We start from the raw sequence: 17,894 nt of genomic DNA on the forward strand, positions 1-17,894 counted from the left end.
TTGCTGCTGCCTCATATCTTGGATTAAACACACCCCACGTGCTAACTTTCCTCTGAGTAGGGAACTTGGGGGTAAGATTGAATGCCCAGGGTAAGTCCATAGAGTTTTTTTCTTTGAGTCTCTCTCTGTTGCCCAGGCTGGAGTACAATGGCATAAGCTTGGCTCACTGCAACCATCACCTCCTGGGTTCGAGCGACTGTCCTGCCTCAGCCTCTCAAGTAGCTGGGATTACAGGTGCCCACCACCACATCCAGCTAGTTTTTGTATTCTTAGTAGAGATGGAATTTCACCATGTTGGCTAGGCTGGTCTTGAACTCCTGAGCTCAGGTGATCCACCTGCCTCAGCCTCTCAAAGTGCTGGATTACAGGCATGAGCCACCATGCCCAGCCATCCAGATAGATATTTTTTCCTGGTTGCTAGCTGCAAAATAAACAGCTCTAAGCAGAAAGAGTTTCTTCCTTTCTTGCAGGAGTGGTTGATGGTGATGGGGTTGAGCAGGGCTCTGGGGCCCAGAGGCACTGAGGCCCCCCTATTAACGTTGCTGGCCTTGTTTACATCCACAGACCCACCTGTCTAGCCGCAGTTGGCACACAATGCCCAGAATGTCCACTTCCCCTCGGGCCTTCAGCTGTTGACAGCCAATTCGTGTGGCGATGAAGCAGCCCGTCCGGCCAATCCCTGCACTGGATATAGCCAGGGAGGAGATAGAGAGGTCAAGGGAGACAGGGAATATGGGAGCCAGGGCCCCAAACTACGGAGAAGGAAATGGGACCTGCAAGTACTGTGTTTTGGGGATAGGGCTCTGGAGATGGGGGAAGGTAGCAGTACTCCAGATTCCAGTCCCCCTGGGGACCCTGCTGGAGGCAGGTTGTAACTGGCCTGGGAGGAGCTTACATTTCTTACCTGCCTCACTGTAAGCCTGTCCTAACAGGGGCACCTCCTGGTCCCTGTGGACGTTTTGACGATTTCCCTTCTGCTGAGAGGCTACAGCGGTTTCCAATGGACAGTTCCCCACTTGTGAACGTGCTGAGCCTCGAGCCCTCCTTATCTAACCTTGACTTCGTCTCAGCTCAGACTTATCTTTTTTTTTTAGATGGAGTCTTTGTCTGTCACCCTGGCTAGAGTGCAGTGGTGTGATCTTGGCTAACTGCAACCTCCACCTCCCTGGTTCAATCAATTCCCCTGCCTCAGCCTCCCTAGTAGCTGGGATTACAGGCGCTTGCCACCACACCTGGCTAACTTTTTTGCATTTTTAGTGGACAGGGTTTCACCATGTTGGTCAGGCTGGCCTCTAGCTCCTGACCTTGTGGTCCGCCCACCTCAGCCTCTCAAAATGTTGGGATTACAGGCATGAGCCACAGCCCCCGGCCACCTCAGACTCATCTTTCATGTAGCCCACGCCCAGCCCCTCTGTTTCCCACCTCGGTGCCCTCCCACAGTCTTCTCTCTGCTCTACTCTCCTCCACCATGCCCTCTCTTTATTTTGAAATAAAGAGGCTCCCAGGGCTCCCCTTCCTCTTGCGTGAGTCCCTAATGAACTCCCAGCACATCTCAGTGCTGCCTGTAGGTGGGCTGGGAGGCCCCTCTGTGGTGCTTGTGCCTCTGTGCTCTGTTTTCTTTAGGATATGCACTTCCAAATGCTCTCTTTAGTCTTGTCCCCCACGACACCCTCTCACTTAACCCCAATCCCTTTTTCACACTGTAGCCAAAGTGTTCTTTTAAAATAGCACATCCAAGCATCTTAGCCAGTCCTACAAGGCTCCTTAACATCTAACCTTCACTGGCCTTCCAAATCCATCTCTCATCATTACCCCACACATAACCTCTGGACCCAGCCCATAATCCTGCCCTCAGCAGTTATCCATTTTCACATTTCTTCCCTGGGCCTTAGCATACGCTGTTCCACCACCTAGAACGTGTTCCCTTCCCTCTCTTCACTTGGCTAATTCACCTTTCAGGTCTTAGCTTGGCTTAGATGGCCTTTCTCTTGCAAAACTTCCTTTGGTCAAAGTCTCTCTTAGCCATAATATCCCCATCATGGCTTTCATCACATTTCATACCATACATTGTGTGGTATTTAATTGTTTAATCTGCCTTCTTTTTGTTTTTCAGATGGAGTCTTGCTCTGTTGCTCAGGCTGGAGTACAGTAGTGTGATCTCAGTTCACTGCAAACTCCACCTCCCAGATTCAAGCGATTCTCCTGCCTCAGCCTCCCAAGTAGCCGGTATTACAGGCATGTGCCACCACGCTTGGCTAATTTTTGTATTTTTAGTAGATACGGGGTTTCACCATGTTGGCCAGGCTGGTCTCGAACTCCTGACCTCAGGTGATCCACCCGCCTCTGCCTCCCTGGAGCTGGGATTACAGGCGTGAGCCACTGCGCCTGGCCTAATCCGGTTTCTTTCTCACCAGCCTGTAAACCTGTCTGGGAAGAAAGTAAACTGCTTTGTTCACAGCTGTCTCTTTAGCATCTAACACTGTGCCTGACAATAATAGGTTTTCTTTTCTTTTCTTTTCTTTTTTTTTTTTTTTTTGAGATGAAGTCTCGCTTTGTCACCCAGGCTGGAGTGCAGGGGCGTGATCTCTGCTCACCTCTACCTCCAAGGTTCAACCTCTGCCTCCAGGGTTCAAGCAATTCTCTTGTCTCAGCCTCCTAAATAGCTGGGATTACAAGTGTGCACAACCAAGTGTGGCTAATTTTTATATATTTTAGTAGAGATGGGATTTCACCATGTTGGCCAGGCTGGTCTCAAACTGCTAATCTCAAGTGATCTGCCTGTCTCAGCCTCTCAAAGTACTGGGATAATAGGTGTGAGCCACCAGGCCTGGCTAATAATAGGTTTTTAATACATGTTCATTGAATGAGTAAATGAATTCCCCAACAGCTGGAATCCTGTTTATGTCCTCCTGCAGCTGACTGGGACCTTCCTGATATTCCATCCCCCCTGTGGATGGGGCCTGGGTGTCCAGCCCAGATGTCTGGGTGCTGCATGAAGGAGGTGAAAAGAATAGAGCCCTTGCTGAATGGCCTTGCGAGTCATGTCCAAGTGAGAACTAGGCTTGTCTGATGCTTTTCTGCTCAGACCCTTCCCCAGGAGAGACCCAGGGGCCAGGGGAGGGGCGCGCAGTACCCAGGCTGCAGTGGGAGGGAGGCCACGCACCTGCAGTGAACCACGATGGGCCCGGGGTGGGCGGCTGCCTCGGGGCTCTCCTCCACCTCTGCCACTAGGCGCAGCAGGGGCCCAGCTGATTCTGGTGTCTGGTGGTCGGGCCAGGCCGAGAAGAGGATGTGCTTTACTGACCGGCACTCTTCCTGGTACTGGGTTGGAGACAAGGCATGGGAACCAGGGTCAGGGTAGAGGGCACTGTCTACCTTCTTCTCTGGTGCCTGAGGAGGGCAAGGGCTGGAATTACCCTATGGGGGTGGGCGGGATCATCTACTCAAAGCAGGCTAGATTGCAATTTTCCCGCTCTTCATTCTCCACCACTCCCCTCTCCAAAATGCTGGGAAGGAGCATTGTCCTGGGAGAGACCCAAATCCAAGTCCTGGCTCTGATTCTAATAAGCACACGACTTTGGGCAAGTCTCTTAATGTCATTTTCGTCACCTGGAAAATGGGGACAGTGTTATCTTACTGGTTTACTTGCCAGGATATTTGGAGGAGAATGAATTGATGGAGAAATGCTTTCAAAAATATAAAACAACAGAAAATAATAGAAGGCATTTTAAAAGCCCTTGTGTACATGTTATTCCACATCTCTTTCTTTCTTTCTTTCTTTTTTTAAAATTATTTTTATTTTTGGAGATGGGGTTTCACCATGTTGGCCAGACTGGTCTCGAACTCCTGACCTCAGGTGATCTGCCCACCTCAGCCTCCTAAAGTGTTGGGATTACAGGCGTGAGCCACTGTGCCCCACCATTTTCTTTTTAAGACATAGTCTCATTCCATCACCCAGTCTAGAGTGCAGTGGCATGATCTCGGTTCACTGCAATCTCTGCCTCCTGGGTTTAAGTGACTATCCTGTCTTAGACCCCAGGTAGCTATAATTTTTACTAGAGATGAGGTTTCACCATGTTGGCCTGGCTGGTCTTGAACTCCTGATCTCGTGATCTGCCCAACTCAGCCTCCCAAAGTGCTGGGATTACAGGTGTGAGCCACCACACCTGGCCTTCCACATCTCCTTCCCTAGGCATGACTCCTGGATTCTGCCTCTCGTCTGACCATTCACACAGACGAGTGGCACTTCCTGGTGGTTCCTATTTGGCTTGTTGGCTTTGCCCTATTAGACTAGAGGCTGAGGACAGTGCTCAAGTTTCTCTTTCTTCTACAGATGTGGGTTTAAGATGGTTTAGATGAGCAAACCCTTGGCTCTTAGCAAAGAGCTGGCCTGAGTTCCAGAGATGCTCTGGGTGGCCCAACTTCCCACTGGGCCTGGCCCTAGGGGTGGTACCTGGATGGTGAGCTGCCGCACAGTGTATTCTGGGCACTCTTTCATGTCCTGGACGCGGATCTGGAAGGGTCCATAGGCTTCCTCTTCTGTGGGCCAGTAGTGGACACATTTCTAGGAGGGAGAGAGCTGGGAGTCAGAAGAGGGTCAGTTGGAGCAGGGAAAGGGGTAGCAGAGAGGGGCTAGTGTCTCCTCCCCATCTTCCACCCCTACTGGATGGGTGGTCATCAACAGGGGGCCTGGCTCTTCTGAGCTTGATACCTGCAGGCAGAGTGCTCACTCTATCCTATATTTTGGCCATGGACAGCCTCCCTGGGTCTATGTCAGGGAATGTTCTGAGAAGTGTGGGCTGGGGCTGGATTCCAGGGAAGCCTCTGGTCCTGAGCTGCCCTGGGTGGGGGTTGGGGGTGGGGTGAGCGTAGCACTTTCTGGGTTCATCAAGAAGTGTGGCTCTGCTCCTACCTCCTTGCCCTCTCGGAGCTGAGTGAGCATGACAATGAGAGACACTTCCTCTTGCCACACCATCTCCCAGAAGTCCGACACAGTGTTGGGCATGGGGCCCTGGGTGGCAATGTAGACCTTCTCCTTCCCATCATAGCCCTGGGGAGGTGGAAGCACAGGGGAAGGGGGGCGGTCAGTGAGAGCAGAGCTCTGGGGAGATCCTGGATGCCTCAGGTGCTGGGGTCAGCCTGAAGCTGTGAACTACACGTGTAGACACACACGTGCATGAACACGCACATTCAGAAGCCACATGGTGGAAAGGATTCAGGTTCTGGAGTAAGGATCAGATCCCTGTTCAGTTTCCTGGCTGTGCCACTATGAGCCAGTTACCTAGCCTCTGTAAGCCTCGGTTGTATCATCTGTAAATTGGGCATGATAATTACATCGTAATGTAGAGTGGATTAAATTCAGTAAGATATATTGAGAGTCTAGCTGATAGCAAGTGCTCTGCAGATGTTTGTTCCCTTCCTCCCCTGCTGCTTTCTTCTAGCATAAAATACCTAAACAGTGTTTAATATTTGTTCAGTGACAGTTTCACATTAACTTGTTACTTTTCTATAAAAGTAATAGCAAAATGCAGCGCACTCTCCCTAACCTGATTTTCTCTCCTTCAGGATCCTCAGCTGCCGGCTCCTCAAATGATGGTGAAATCCCGACTGCAGTTGATTTGGTATTGACCGGTAAATGGAAGATCATGTGTCCCCACAGCTTCCCGAGCTAAGAGGTTTATCGCCTCCCTGCACCCCTGACTGCTGTCTTACCCACATTGAGCCACTAGAGAGCACTGCTTTTACTTCTCCTTTGGGCCCGCAGCAGTGAGAAGCTGGCGTGGAGCACCTACCTGGCCTAGAGCTTCCTGTATCTTGATGTCAATCGACCTTCTTCACATAAGAGGGGCTACTTTGGGGGCATTTAAGGTAATAGGGGAGGGAGGGGCCAGGCATGGTGGCTCACGCCTGTAATCCAAGCACTTTGGAGGCCAAGGCTGTCCGATCACCTGAGGTCAGGAGTTTAAGACCAGCCTGACCAACATGGTGAAACCCCGTCTATAAAAAAAAAAAAAAAAGAAGGGAGGGAGGTTCCATTAGTGCTGGCATCACCTATGCAGGTCTCGGGAGCTGTGAGCCCTCAAGCAGCTGGAGATTGGGCTCAACAATGCTAACTTCCTGCTAAGTCTAGAGGGCGGCATGGGAGGGCTGATGGGGAGGTTAGGGAGACTCAGTGGTCTCTCCAAATATTTTTAACACCTGCTCCGATGTCTAGGTTGGTGAATTGGGGCCTGTTCAGTGCCAGCTCAGCTTGGTAGGTCTATGACAGAGGTGAGCTGAAGCAGGGAGGGTGGGAAATGCAGGCACCTGATCCACCAGCCATGGCTGGAAGATATTCTCAGACATCTGAGAGTTCCCCATCCCCTGCCCACCACTGCAGCAGACCACTCACTCGGATGTAGTTGGCATTGATGTAGTCTCCGTCCTCCTGGCTCTGTGCCCGGCCTAGACAGACACGGCTCTGGGGATCTAGGAAATAGAAATCAGCAGCAGAGGTCAAAAGGTGACCAACTAACACAGACTCCAGCAGGGGCAGAAGGAGGAGAGTTCCTGTGCTCATCACAGTCATGGCACCTTGTATATAGCAGGCGGCCTGATACCCCACTGGAACCATTGTTGTTTTTAAAGACAGGGTCAGGCCGGGTGCGGTGGCTCAAGCCTGTAATCCCAGCACTTTTGGAGGCCAAGGTGGGTGGATCACGAGGTCAAGAGATCGAGACCATCCTGGTCAACATGGTGAAACCCCATCTCTACTAAAAATACAAAAAAAAATAAAAATTAGCTGGGCGTGGTGGCGCGTGCCTGTAGTCCCAGCTACTCAGAAGGCTGAGGCAGGAGAATTGCCTGAACCCAGGAGGCGGAGGTTGCGGTGAGCAGAGATTGCACCATTGCACTCCAGCCTGGGTAACAAGAGCGAACTCTGTCTCAAAATAAATAAATAAAGACAGGGTCTCACTCTGTTGCTTAGGCTGGTGTGCAGTGGTGCAATCACAGCTTACTGCAACCTCTAACTCCTGGGCTCAAGCAATATTTCTTTCCACATAGCTGGGACTACAGGCACATGCCACCACACCTGGCTAATTTATTTATTTATTTATTTATTTATTTATTTATTTATTTATTTATTTATTCATTCATTTACGTTTTTTGTAGAGAAATGGTTTCACTTTGTTGCCCTGGCTGGCCTTAAGTTTCTAGCCTCAAGCAATGCTCCCATCTCGACCTCCCAAAGTGCTGAGATTACAGGTGTGAACCACCATGTTTGGCCGCCACTGAAGTATTTTATACTCAGACAGTAGGGAGCTATAGAATGTTTCTGAGCAGGATAGTGACGTGATCAGAGGAATAGCTTGGGAAGGTTAACTGAGTGGTGCTGTATAGGATGGACTATAGAAAGGGAATGGAGCAGCGGAGACCAAATGGGAAGATGGAATATTAGATATAATACTCTTTTTTTTTTCAGACAGAGTCTTGCTCTATCACCCAGGCTGGAGTGCAATGGCATGATATTGACTCACTGCAACCTCCACCTCTCAGGTTCAAGCAATTCTCTTGCCTCAGCCTCCCAAGTAGCTGTGATTACAGGCACCCAACATCACGCCCAGCTAATTTTTTTATTTTTAGTAGAGATGGGGTTTCACCATGTTGCCCAGGCTGGTCTTGAACTCCTGACCTCAGGTGATCCATCTGCCTCGGCCTCCCAAAGTGCTGGAATTACAGGCATGAGCCACCACACCTGGCCTAAGAAATATATAATATTCTAATAGATATAGTGATTCTATCCTTGAGATCAGTACGGGTTTAGAATAAGATTATGCCAATAGGAATGGAAAAAGAGATGTAGAGGAAGAAGAATTTGTTTTCTAATGGTGAATACGGGATTCAGATGAGCAACTTGTCAGATATCACACAGCCACGAAGTGGGACTAGGACTCAAATCCTACTTAGCCGTGAGGCATTTGGCCTCTGCCTCTAAGGGGAAAGAATTCTCTAAATTTCATTTCTTCCTCCATGCCCAAACATGAATGAAGAAGACGGCTTGTGAGGAAAGGAGAAGAGACTCTCACTCTGCTCATACCAGCCTGCTCATGGCCAGAGGGTGTCCTGGGGACCACAGGAATCTCAAGCAAAGGGATTTTTCCCTTTTCTGGTGGCTGCAGTGCTGATTAGAACTAGGCCAAGAACAAGGGCTACTCCTTCCCGTGGCTTGGAATAGCACTAATAGCCCCTTGATCCGCCCATGCAGGCAGAGGGCACTCCAGGAGGGTTAGCAGGAGGCAGCACTCGTGTGCTCCAGAGCTAAAGCCTCAAGCTGGGAGTAGCTTCCCTGTAGGGTGAGAGGGGGAGGGAGGCAGAGGCCCCGGGGCTTCGTGCCTGCCTCTGAAAAATAGAAGGTGCTGGTTCTGTGTCTGTCAGCTTGCAGGGTCACCCCCTCCTAGCCCAGTATCCTCCATCCCCACCCCCACTACTGCTCTCTTGCTGGCTGTTGCCCTGCCTCCTCCATCTGACTTTCTCAAAGCCCTCTCTCTGGGAGCCCTCTTAGTGGTCCTTCTTTCACTGCAAGCCTTGGCTGGGCATTTCCCATGAGAGAGAAAAATGAGGAAGAGGGTTTGGTGCAAGTAGCTAAGTTGAATAGCTTAGGTAAGAGATTCAACTTCTCTGTGCCTTAGTGTGAAGGCACAGCGATTTGTAAAATGGTCATCATAATATCGCAGTACCAACTTCATGGGATCGTTATGAGAAATTAGTGAATATAAAGGACTGAGAGCAGGGCCTGGCCCAGGGTGCACATCTGCAAACATTATTATTGCTGCTGTTGTCATTCCTGCTCCTTCTTCCCCCTTTCTCTGCTGAGAGAAGATGCCCCAAGTAAGGTCATCCTTCCCTGGCTGAAACGGTGTACCTTGCCTTCTGAAGTTCTCCAGCCCCAGGGCCTATACCTAACTCCCTTCATCCTAGCTGCAGATCTTACTTGGCAAGATGGTCTTGTATCGGTCCTTGGAGGCATGGCCAGGGATGTCCAGGTCTTCGGGGCTGACAAAGTTTGAAGGGATCTTCTGGCAGGGGGAAGAAATGAGTGAGCAGCTGACTCCCCTTCCTAGCCGCCTTTTCTCCTCTTCTATTCTTTTCTAGAACAACTGGGCTCTGGCTGTTCCTTCTTGATATTAATATGTAGGCCTAGATGGGGTGGCTGCAGAAGGCGAAGCCCAGGTGGAGCCCCCTCCCCCAGCCCTAGAGTTCTCTTTCCTAAGGGTCCAAAGAGGAGACAGGCCGACGGTCCCTGTGAGAGAATGGTTCCAGCTGGCTGCCTCTGACACAGAGCAGAGCAATTCAGAAGGGACCTCAATTTCTTACCAAGAATTCTTCTTCCAGCTGCTTGGGGCTGGGTGGCTGGCACTGAAGGGCCCAGCGGGTAAGGGGGTGTCCAGCAGTGCGCAGAAAGTGTAGGGTGACCTCCCGGGGAGTGTTCACGGAGCAGATGGGTTCTACAGCCCCCAGGGACCGGACATCCAGCATCAGAGCCACATTGGAGCCCCGCCTGCAGGCACAGTCCACACTGCCTAGTGAGCACCCAATCGTATTTGTTTTGCTTTTTATCTTTTCTTTTAGGTATAGGGTCTCTCTCTGTTGCCCAGGCTGGAAGGTGATGGCACTATTATGGCTCATAGCAGCCTCAAACTCCTGAACTGAAGCGATCCTCCCACCTCAGCCTCCGGAGTAGCTGGGACCACAGGCACATGCTACTGTGCCTGGCTAATTTAAAATAATTTTTTTTTTTTTTTTTTTTTTTGGTTTTGAACTCCTGGGCTCAAGTGATCCTTCTGCCTTGGCTTCCCAAAGTGCTGGTTACAGGCATGAGCCACTGTGCCTGACCATACTTGCTTTTCTTACAAGTATTACTGTTATGAGGCACCTCTGAGGGGGCCGCTTCTTGTCTTTACTTTAACCTGGAGGCCCAGTGAATTTAGGGTTCAGGCCCCTGCTGTATACATTCCCCCCCGCCCCTTCCTAGCCCAGGCTGGTCTCCAATTCCTGGACTCAAGAGATCCTTCCACCTCAGCCTCTCAAAGTGCTGAGATTTTGGGCATGAGCTACCATGCCGGGCTCAGCCCTGTGTCAGCCAGACAGGGCAGCCTTGAACTCAACTGCTCCTTCCAGCTGCCTGCCTCTTCCCACTCCCAGCCAGGCCCTGTGGCTCTGACGTGCATCCAGCACCAAGAAGGCCACTGGCCTGGCCTGGAATTTAGGGATCAGGCTCAGGGTTGTTAAGAAACTCTGTGCTCCAGACATGCAAAACACATGCAAATGAGCACTACTGGTTTCCTTTGCATACTGGAGTCAACAATTGGACTATGTTGTCAGAGCTGGAGGGGCAGGTGGAGGAAAGGGAGGAAGGGAATGGGGCTCAGGGCCGGGAAGACCCCTCCCCCAGGGGAGATCTTACCTCTCCTGTAGCCGCACATGCTTCTTGGCTGGCGTTTTGGCAGGCAGAGGCTGGGTCATGGCTGCCCCCAAAGAAATGGTCGGTGGCTGGGCTGTGGAGCTCCCTCCACAGGCCTGGACCATGCTGGGGTGGGGTGCTGGGCCCAGGAGAGGCTCACTCAGCCATGAGGTCTGCCTGAAAGACAGGGCCCTCCGCTGCTGTTCCCTGGCCTGCCTGATTGGCCAGAAGGAGGCTTCCACGCCCAGGCCGGCTTTGCGCTCCGTTTTCACTGGGGCATCTCCTGTTTCCCAAGAGGTAGCCTCATGTTCACTACAGGAAGGACAGGATCTCTTTGGTGGGACCCAGGGCAGAAGGCAGTCTGGGGTTAGAGTAACGGCAAGATAAAGGTAGAGATTGTGGATGAAGATAGGAAAGAAGCCAAAAGGAGGAGGAGAGAGAAGAGAGAGGCCACACAGGGCTCTGCGGGTCCAAGTGGAGAAGGCAAGGGAGGAAATGGAAGACATGTGTTCTCTAGGACGGAAGGGAGAAAGCATGCAGAAGCCATCTCGGAGCTAACCAGTGGGCTTTCTCCTCAACAGGGAATGGCAGCTGCAGCAGTGCTGGAGATGGGTGGGCAGCCAGGCAGGCCAGCTCTAGGACCCCGGCAGGGTCCTCTCCTAACTGCTGATGTTCCACTCTTAAGTCCGTTTCTGGCTTCTGGGGTGTCTGTCCAGGGAGGTAGGCTGGGGGTGTTTCCTTCCTCCTCCTGCCCATCCCCCGCCTCCCGCCTCTGTAACCGTCACAGGAAATGGCCTCACCAAGCCCTTGAGCGACAGTGCATGGTGAGGCGACAGCTGGGGGCAAGACAGGGGGCATGCAGATGGTGGGACCATCTCCTCTTGGGGACAGTCTGTATCTCCCAGAGCCAGGGTCACAGCGGGCAAGGTGGTGGGGGTGATTAGTCAGCAAGGCAGGGATGGAGGTAAGGGGACAGGGAGGGTCCGGCGCAGGTGTGGGTGGTAGAAAGAGGGTCTCTGGCAGCAGAAAGGGGGTCTTCAGCCTCCGCTCTCTTTGCAGCTCCCTGTGGCTTCCGTGCTTACCCCCTTCTGGGGGACATCAGGGCTGTGAGCACCCATTCCCCAGCCAGGCCCTGTAGCACCCCACTCGCCCTCCCATACTCCCTCCTGCAGATGCCCCCTTATATCCCTGGAGTTCGCAACCCCCAGGGCCACAGGACTCCCGGTCCCCCTTCAGATACTTACTGAAGCAGCTGTGGCCCCCAGGCTGCCTCTTGCCAGCTGTCTGTCTGTCTGTCAGTCTGTCTTTGAGGGCTGAGAAGGCTTCAGGAAGCCAGCTTCCTCCCTCCGCCCCTCCTTGCTGCCACCCACGCATACCCCAGCTGCATGCTGCCCTCCTGTGCCTGCTGCTGCTGCCACCAGGGGTCGGGTGCCTCCTGCCTCTGCCCTTATGGATCCCAAGGCCCTGTTTCCTGGGAATGGGTGAGGGGCTAGGCCTTTCTACCATCCTGCTTCCCCCGGCTTCCAGACCCTCTCCCGTCCTGCTGTGTTTCTCCTCTGGGTCTTGACCTTGGCCAGAGGCTTTTTCTGCTTCTCTGCCTCTGCCCCACAGCCCTCTCCCTCGAAGCCCTTGCTGCTTCAAGCCTTGGGAATTCATGGCCAAGCACAGACCACATCTTCCCAGAGCAGATGTGACACAGACTTGGGGTGGGGAAAAGGAGGAGGCAAGAATCCATGCCTCACAATGGGAAGGAAAGGCCCCGGCCAGGCCAAAAAGGTCGTCTCCATGCCCTGTGCCACAGCCGGGCTCTCCGTAGGCAGATAGCAGAGTCCACTTGTAGGAGGGAATCTGAGGGGCTTCCCCTGGGCCCCCAATCCCCTGCGGGCCTCCTCCCAGAACCCTGACATCTGCTTGGAAGACTTACAGACAGCAGACAGTCTCTGGCCCTCACAGCAGGGGACTCCCATGTCCTCTTCGCTGCTGGGGTGCCTGGGACCTGAGGGGTGGCCCCCAAGTGCAAGACTCCTCTGCCCCCTGCCCCTGCCTGGCCTTGGCAGGCTCCTTGTGGGCCAGCAGCCCAGCTGGTTCACGCTTGCTGCACGCCTCCTTTTACCTTGTAATATTTCAAACACCCTTCCCTTCCCGGCCCCCAACACGCACAATCCACGTCCTCTTTCTTCCTCCCACTTCCCTGATTCAGCTGTCAAATGGTGACAGCAAAAAAGAAATGAGGTACCATAGGCACAGGGGTAGGCACGCTGGAGGGGGTGATCGGGAGGGGCTGGCTTTCTGCTGGCCCCCTGGGGAGGGCTGGATATGAAGGACAGCAATAACCCTCTGAAACTCAGGAGGCCTCCCAGCACCTGCGCTTGCTCTTGGCAGTGGGGACAGGGGCTGGCTCTTTTCTGAGTCCCTTCATGGCCAGCAGACCCTGGTGCCTTCTTTCCTGCAGCCTGTGCTCCTCTCTGGAGTGGGTGGGTTTCCCTGAGGAGGAGGCGGATTAGGGCTGGGAAAGGGGTTGGCTCCTGTGCTCAGGACAGAGTGGAGAGGAGCGGGAGCCTGAGAGCCCCTACTGTGCTTGCAGGCAGTGACCCAGCGACTGGCCTCTGCCTCACCCCCTACACCAGTCAGTGTTTCCACCGGTGGGTAGCAGGGGCCCTGGGGGTGCAGGAGGGGGCAGGTGGGGGCAGGTGGGGGTTGGAAAGCGGGCTGGGCTCTGGGCCTATGTTGATTGTTATCAAGAACAGGAAGCTAGGACACCACAGGGGTGGGAGGAGGAAGCGACAAAGCCCTCCCCACACAGGTCTGCCTAGTGGCCCCAAGTTTCCAGGGTCCAGGCCCTGTTGGCTGTGAGCCCACCCCTTTCCCCCACAGACTGAGGCCTGGCAATGGTTGAGCAGTTGGAAGCTGAGCTTCTGAGCAAGGAGCAAGGAAACTGGGAGCTAGGAGATGGGCAAGATAGTTGGGGGCGGGGGTAGTGGTTGGGCATTAGGCAGGACCTCAAGGATCCCCCGTTCCCTCTGGGTGGGTCTAGGGTGGAGGGGACAGTCACTCTTTGCCTCCTGCCCACTCTCTCTTCTCCTGTGCTTAGGGATGCCTGGACATCCATGGAGGTGTGTGGCCAGAGCTCGTGAGGGCTGAGGGTGCCCACTGCAGCCTCAGAAGGGACAAGACACCTGTCGGCCTGCACCAGCCCCTCCCCAGCCTGGCCTGGTGACTTGGGTCACCCCTCTCTGACCTGTCTGGAGTGGACTCTGCTCCATCTGGGCTGCTGGGAGGCTCCTGGGAGTGACTCCCTCTCCCCTCCAGAACTTCCCACTCCTGGGGCCGAAAGGTCCCAGCAAGCTCTCAAACTTCCATCACTCGAATTGATTTGTGTTCCTGGGTTGAGATTTAGGTTCTAGCCACCCTCGACTCCAGAGAAAGTATAGTAATAGTCAGAAATCAGAAAGACCTGTGCATGTGAGTCTGAATGTAGCTTATTAGCTGTGTGACCTTGGCCAAGTCGCTGAGCCACCCTGAGCCTCGGTATCCGCCTCGGTCTCCTCCTCAGCTTCCTCCCTCTTCTGGGGGATGTTCACAGCGCCTCCCTCACCAGCTTGTGCAGTGCTTTGCTCATGGAGAGCTCGGGAGTCAGAGGCCAGAGGAGCGAGGAGCTGGAGGAGCTGGCTGGGGAAGTGGGCCTGGGAGCCTGGGAGCGGCACAGGGTGAGGAGGTCATGGGTCTCACCGCTCCCCAGCCTCCCTCTTCCTCCTCACTGCTGACTTTCTCCCCAAAGCCAGGCACTTCCACCCCAGCACTGAGGAGGTTCCCGAAGGAGTCACTCCTGGGGGTCTCCCAGCATCCTGGATAGGGCAGTTTACTCCAGGGAGGACAGAGAGGGGCGTCCCAAACCACCAGGCCAGGCTGGGGCAGGGCTGGTACAGGGCATGACACATCATGAGAGTCAGCCTTATTCCATCTGAAGCTGTGGGGGGTGCCCTCAGCCCTCCCGAGCTCTGGCCATGCACGTCCTGACTCTGTTTCCCCCTCTAGTGACCCCTAGTTCCAGGGCTGTGAGCCACAGCTCCCTGTCCCCAGTATCAGAAGCCCCCCAGGGAAAGCCATTAAATCTGGGATTCCCAGAATTCTTTGCTCCTTGCCAGCCCCTAGCAAGTAAGGAGCTCCTTGCTGGGCTGCAGTTGGCCCCCAGAGGCAAGGGCCACCACCCTCTAATAATCCAAGGGGAGGATCTTGGGGAGAGCGTCAGCTGCTGAGGGCCAGCATTCCTGGGTCCCGCACACTTCACCGGCTCTGCTCCCTCCTAGCTGCCCTCCTCGGCTCCTCTTTAGAGAAGCACCAGGATCTGGGGTGGCTGCTCCTGCATCCTTCCCTCCCCCAGAATCCTAGGCCAGCCTGAGCCGGCTTGTTCTACCCCAACTTTACTGGCCCAGGCTTGTTCCTGTTTGTGTCAGGGAGACAGAACTGGATCTGGGAAGCCCCATCCTGGAGGAGGCAGGGACACAGCAGGGGAGACATGGTGATCGGGAAGTGCTGTTAGGGGCATGGGATGGGTCCAGGCTGACCACAGTGACACCTGTACCCCTATCTCAAAGCTGCACCCCTGTGCCAGGCCTAGGAACTCCTGCTACCTTTTGGGTGAAGGGGAACGTCCCTTACCCCTTGCCCCTGGCTGAGAGGACCAGCAAACCAGCTCTGCTCAGCACTGGGGTGCCGGGGCCAGCCTGCCGGGAGGTCTAGGAAAGTGCCTGGTTCTTCGCCTGTGGCTGGACTCAGGACCTTGGCAGGAAGGTTTTAGGGTAGAAGAGAGTCCCCCGCTTTCTTCCAAGCCCAGAGCCAGCCAAATGGACATCTCTTCCCCAATGTGGCCTTTTCTTCCCAGGGGCTCCCGTCCCCTCCCACTCTATGTTGTCCCTGGACCCACTCATGCATCCATCCAGACAGGAGTGTACACCCTCATGGCCCACGTTTGCACACATGCACACACACAGTGGCAATCCACACATACCCAGCCCCTCCTTGCTCTCCCATGACCTTGTTAGGGGGACCTAGGCCTTCCCCCACTCCCTGGCCACCTTCCCTATAGTATAGGCAGCAGGGGGAGTAGGCCGCTTGGCTGTCCTGAGCCGCGCTGCTCCTCTACTACCCAGCGATTACCTTTGTCCAGTGTGGGAGCTGCCCAAGGCCTGGTTTCAGGCTGTGGGAGAGCAGAGAGGGGCTAGAAGAGCGCTGCCTGGGACAGCTGCAGGAAGAGGCCAGGCCAAGTTCACATTTGGGAGCCAGGACTCCGGACCTGTCCCTTGCCCTCCTCTGCCTCCTGCCTGGCTCTTTCCAGAAGGAATCAGTAAGGTGCCCTGAGACTTCGGGGTAGTGGGGGGAACCCCAGGGGTTCTCTAGGGAGAGGATGTGGGTTTGTCTGTGGGGGTGGTTGCCGGGGAGGAGATACAGCCCTTGTGGTACATTTTCTTTTGCTGAATGGAGAGGTTTGGGCTGGGGAAGCTGCTTATTTCTCAGAACCTCTAGGAGCCCTGTCTCCCAGTCCCCCAGGCAGGGTTAGGGGCTGTCAGCTGTGCCTCTTAAGGCCAGGTGCTTCCTCAAGGCTCTGCCCAAAGGACTAGCTATGGAGTCTGTGCTGGGCCCCACAGGCCTCTCTTTTGTGGGGATTCTTGGGCAGGTTCTGATACCCCCTGCCTGTCCCTAGACCTGTGTCCTGTGCGTCTCTTCTTAGATTCCAAATTAGGGCACGTCCACCCCACCTGTCCCCTTTTTGGTTGCTGGTCAAGGCTACCAGAAAGAACAAAGTGAGGTGTCCCCAGGTGAGGTGGGATAAGAGTGGGATGAGAAGGCACGATGTTTCCTCCACCTCTTGCCCAGACTGGGACCTGGGACCTCTTCCCTTTCACATCAGTTTCCCTGGTTGCAACATTCCCCTACCCCACCCCCGCCTTTCAACAGAGCACATGTGCGCAGGCGCACACACAACCTGGAAAATCTCCTGAGTCTGCAGTGCTGAGTTTCCAGGCCCCATCTAGGGGCCGGGTGGGCGGCTCTGAGGTTTGGGGCTGGGTGGAGCAGGGGAGGGGCAAGCAGCCCCTGGCTGTGGCCTGAGCAGGGATCCGGGCTGAGCTGGTCTTTGAGGCTGGCTTGTCCTCCCTCTGGGGCAGGCCCAGGAGAATCCAGCTCCCACCGAGGCTGCCTTGGTGTTCAGACTTCTATACCTGTCTGTTTTCCACACATCCCCCCATCCGCCCTGCCACTTCCTGAGTTTGTTCGAGTCCTGGGCTTCACTCCCAGGGCCCAAAGCCTTTTCTACTATTCTCCTTTCTCATCCTCAGCTGTCTGTGGGTGGGAGCACCTGGGTGAGCAGCTCAAGGTGACTTGCGGGCTCTAGTCAGGGGTAAAGCAGTTCAAGTTCAATATCTTTGAGGCCAGGCTTGCCTGGGTTTCTGCAGTGCCCAAAGCCAGGTGGGGGTTGGGAGGGGGCTGGGGAACCAGGGTGGACATTGCTGATCCAGGAGATGAAGTGGGGGAAGGCAAGCAGAAGTCCTAGGTACTTGAATTGCTCCTCAGAGGATTCCCAGCGGACAGGACCCCAATTTGGGAGGTTTGGAGTAGGGTCCGCCATCTCTGCTCTATGGAGTATGAAGCCCCCAGGTTCAAGTCCAGCTTTTCTGCTCACACACGTAGGCTCTTCCCCTCCCTGGTTATCAGCTTCCTCATCTGGCAGTGGTGAGGTGGGACTGGAGGAGGCCCAAGGGCCAGGTAGGCTCTAGTTCTACAATCGCTGTGACTCAGGGGCCTAAGGATGTGCTTCTGTCCCTAAGAGCATGGTGCCATGTGGACATATAAAAGGAGACACATACTTAGCTGGCCATCCACCCAGGACACAGGAATACGCATCCACATGGGGTCACCAGGACCATACACACCGCCACGGAAACACTGTCTACCTCGCACCCGATGACAGCAGACGCTGCGCCTTCCTCCAGGGCCAGAGATGGGAGAGCCAGCTGTAAATGTGTCCATTTGCAAAGCCACCTCTCCTCTTGGTCTTTCCCAAGAGCACAGGACACTTTCCTCCCTGGAGAGCTGATGGCTGGGAGTGGGGTAGAGGTAGGGAGGCATCAGGAAAAGGTGGGTCTGTCTGCAGCATGAGAGTCACAGTCCCCTTCCGCCTTCTGAGCCAGTGTCCACCTTTCTCCCTTCAAGAGTCTTGCCAAGGCTGGAGAGATGGGGGCTCAGGCTCTGGGACTGAGAGGCAGGCCCTTGTTTTTGCTGCCTGCTGCCTGCTTCTGCTTGAAACTCTGCCCTTCCCACCCATGCCTGCCTGCCTGCTTGCCTGCCAGCCAACGGGGCAAAGAGGGCCAGGGGCACTGGCTCCCCACCTTGCTGCTTCCTGACTTTACTCTGCAGATATTGGAATGAGGCCCCCAATCCCGTTCGCTGCCCTGCT

General features: G+C 54.4%; 1 protein-coding gene across 16 annotated transcripts in view; it reads right to left on the bottom strand.

Moving 5' to 3' along the window:
* The window catches only part of PTPN7 (protein tyrosine phosphatase non-receptor type 7), a 16,280-nt gene extending 3,723 nt beyond the window's left edge, over positions 1 to 12,557 (bottom strand). Inside the window, exons 1-9 of one of the 16 annotated variants that reach the window (XM_078356835.1) lie at positions 12,366 to 12,557; positions 10,445 to 10,614; positions 9,355 to 9,538; positions 8,972 to 9,056; positions 6,392 to 6,468; positions 4,913 to 5,050; positions 4,454 to 4,564; positions 3,164 to 3,321; positions 571 to 684 (exon numbers count right to left, since the gene is read on the bottom strand). In XM_078356835.1, coding sequence (XP_078212961.1) covers positions 571 to 684; positions 3,164 to 3,321; positions 4,454 to 4,564; positions 4,913 to 5,050; positions 6,392 to 6,468; positions 8,972 to 9,056; positions 9,355 to 9,538; positions 10,445 to 10,566 — 989 coding nt within the window. In that variant the 5' untranslated portion in view covers positions 10,567 to 10,614; positions 12,366 to 12,557. Of the gene's footprint in view, positions 1 to 570; positions 685 to 3,163; positions 3,322 to 4,453; positions 4,565 to 4,912; positions 5,051 to 6,391; positions 6,469 to 8,971; positions 9,057 to 9,354; positions 9,539 to 10,444; positions 11,744 to 12,365 lie in introns of those variants that run through there. The other 15 variants (XM_078356830.1, XM_078356826.1, XM_078356829.1 and 12 more) reach the window with 15 other exon arrangements.
* Positions 12,558 to 17,894: the final 5,337 nt, after the last annotated feature.

This window comes from Callithrix jacchus, chromosome 19, assembly GCF_049354715.1.
Source record: "Callithrix jacchus isolate 240 chromosome 19, calJac240_pri, whole genome shotgun sequence".
In the NCBI taxonomy this organism is placed as follows: domain Eukaryota; kingdom Metazoa; phylum Chordata; class Mammalia; order Primates; family Cebidae; genus Callithrix; species Callithrix jacchus.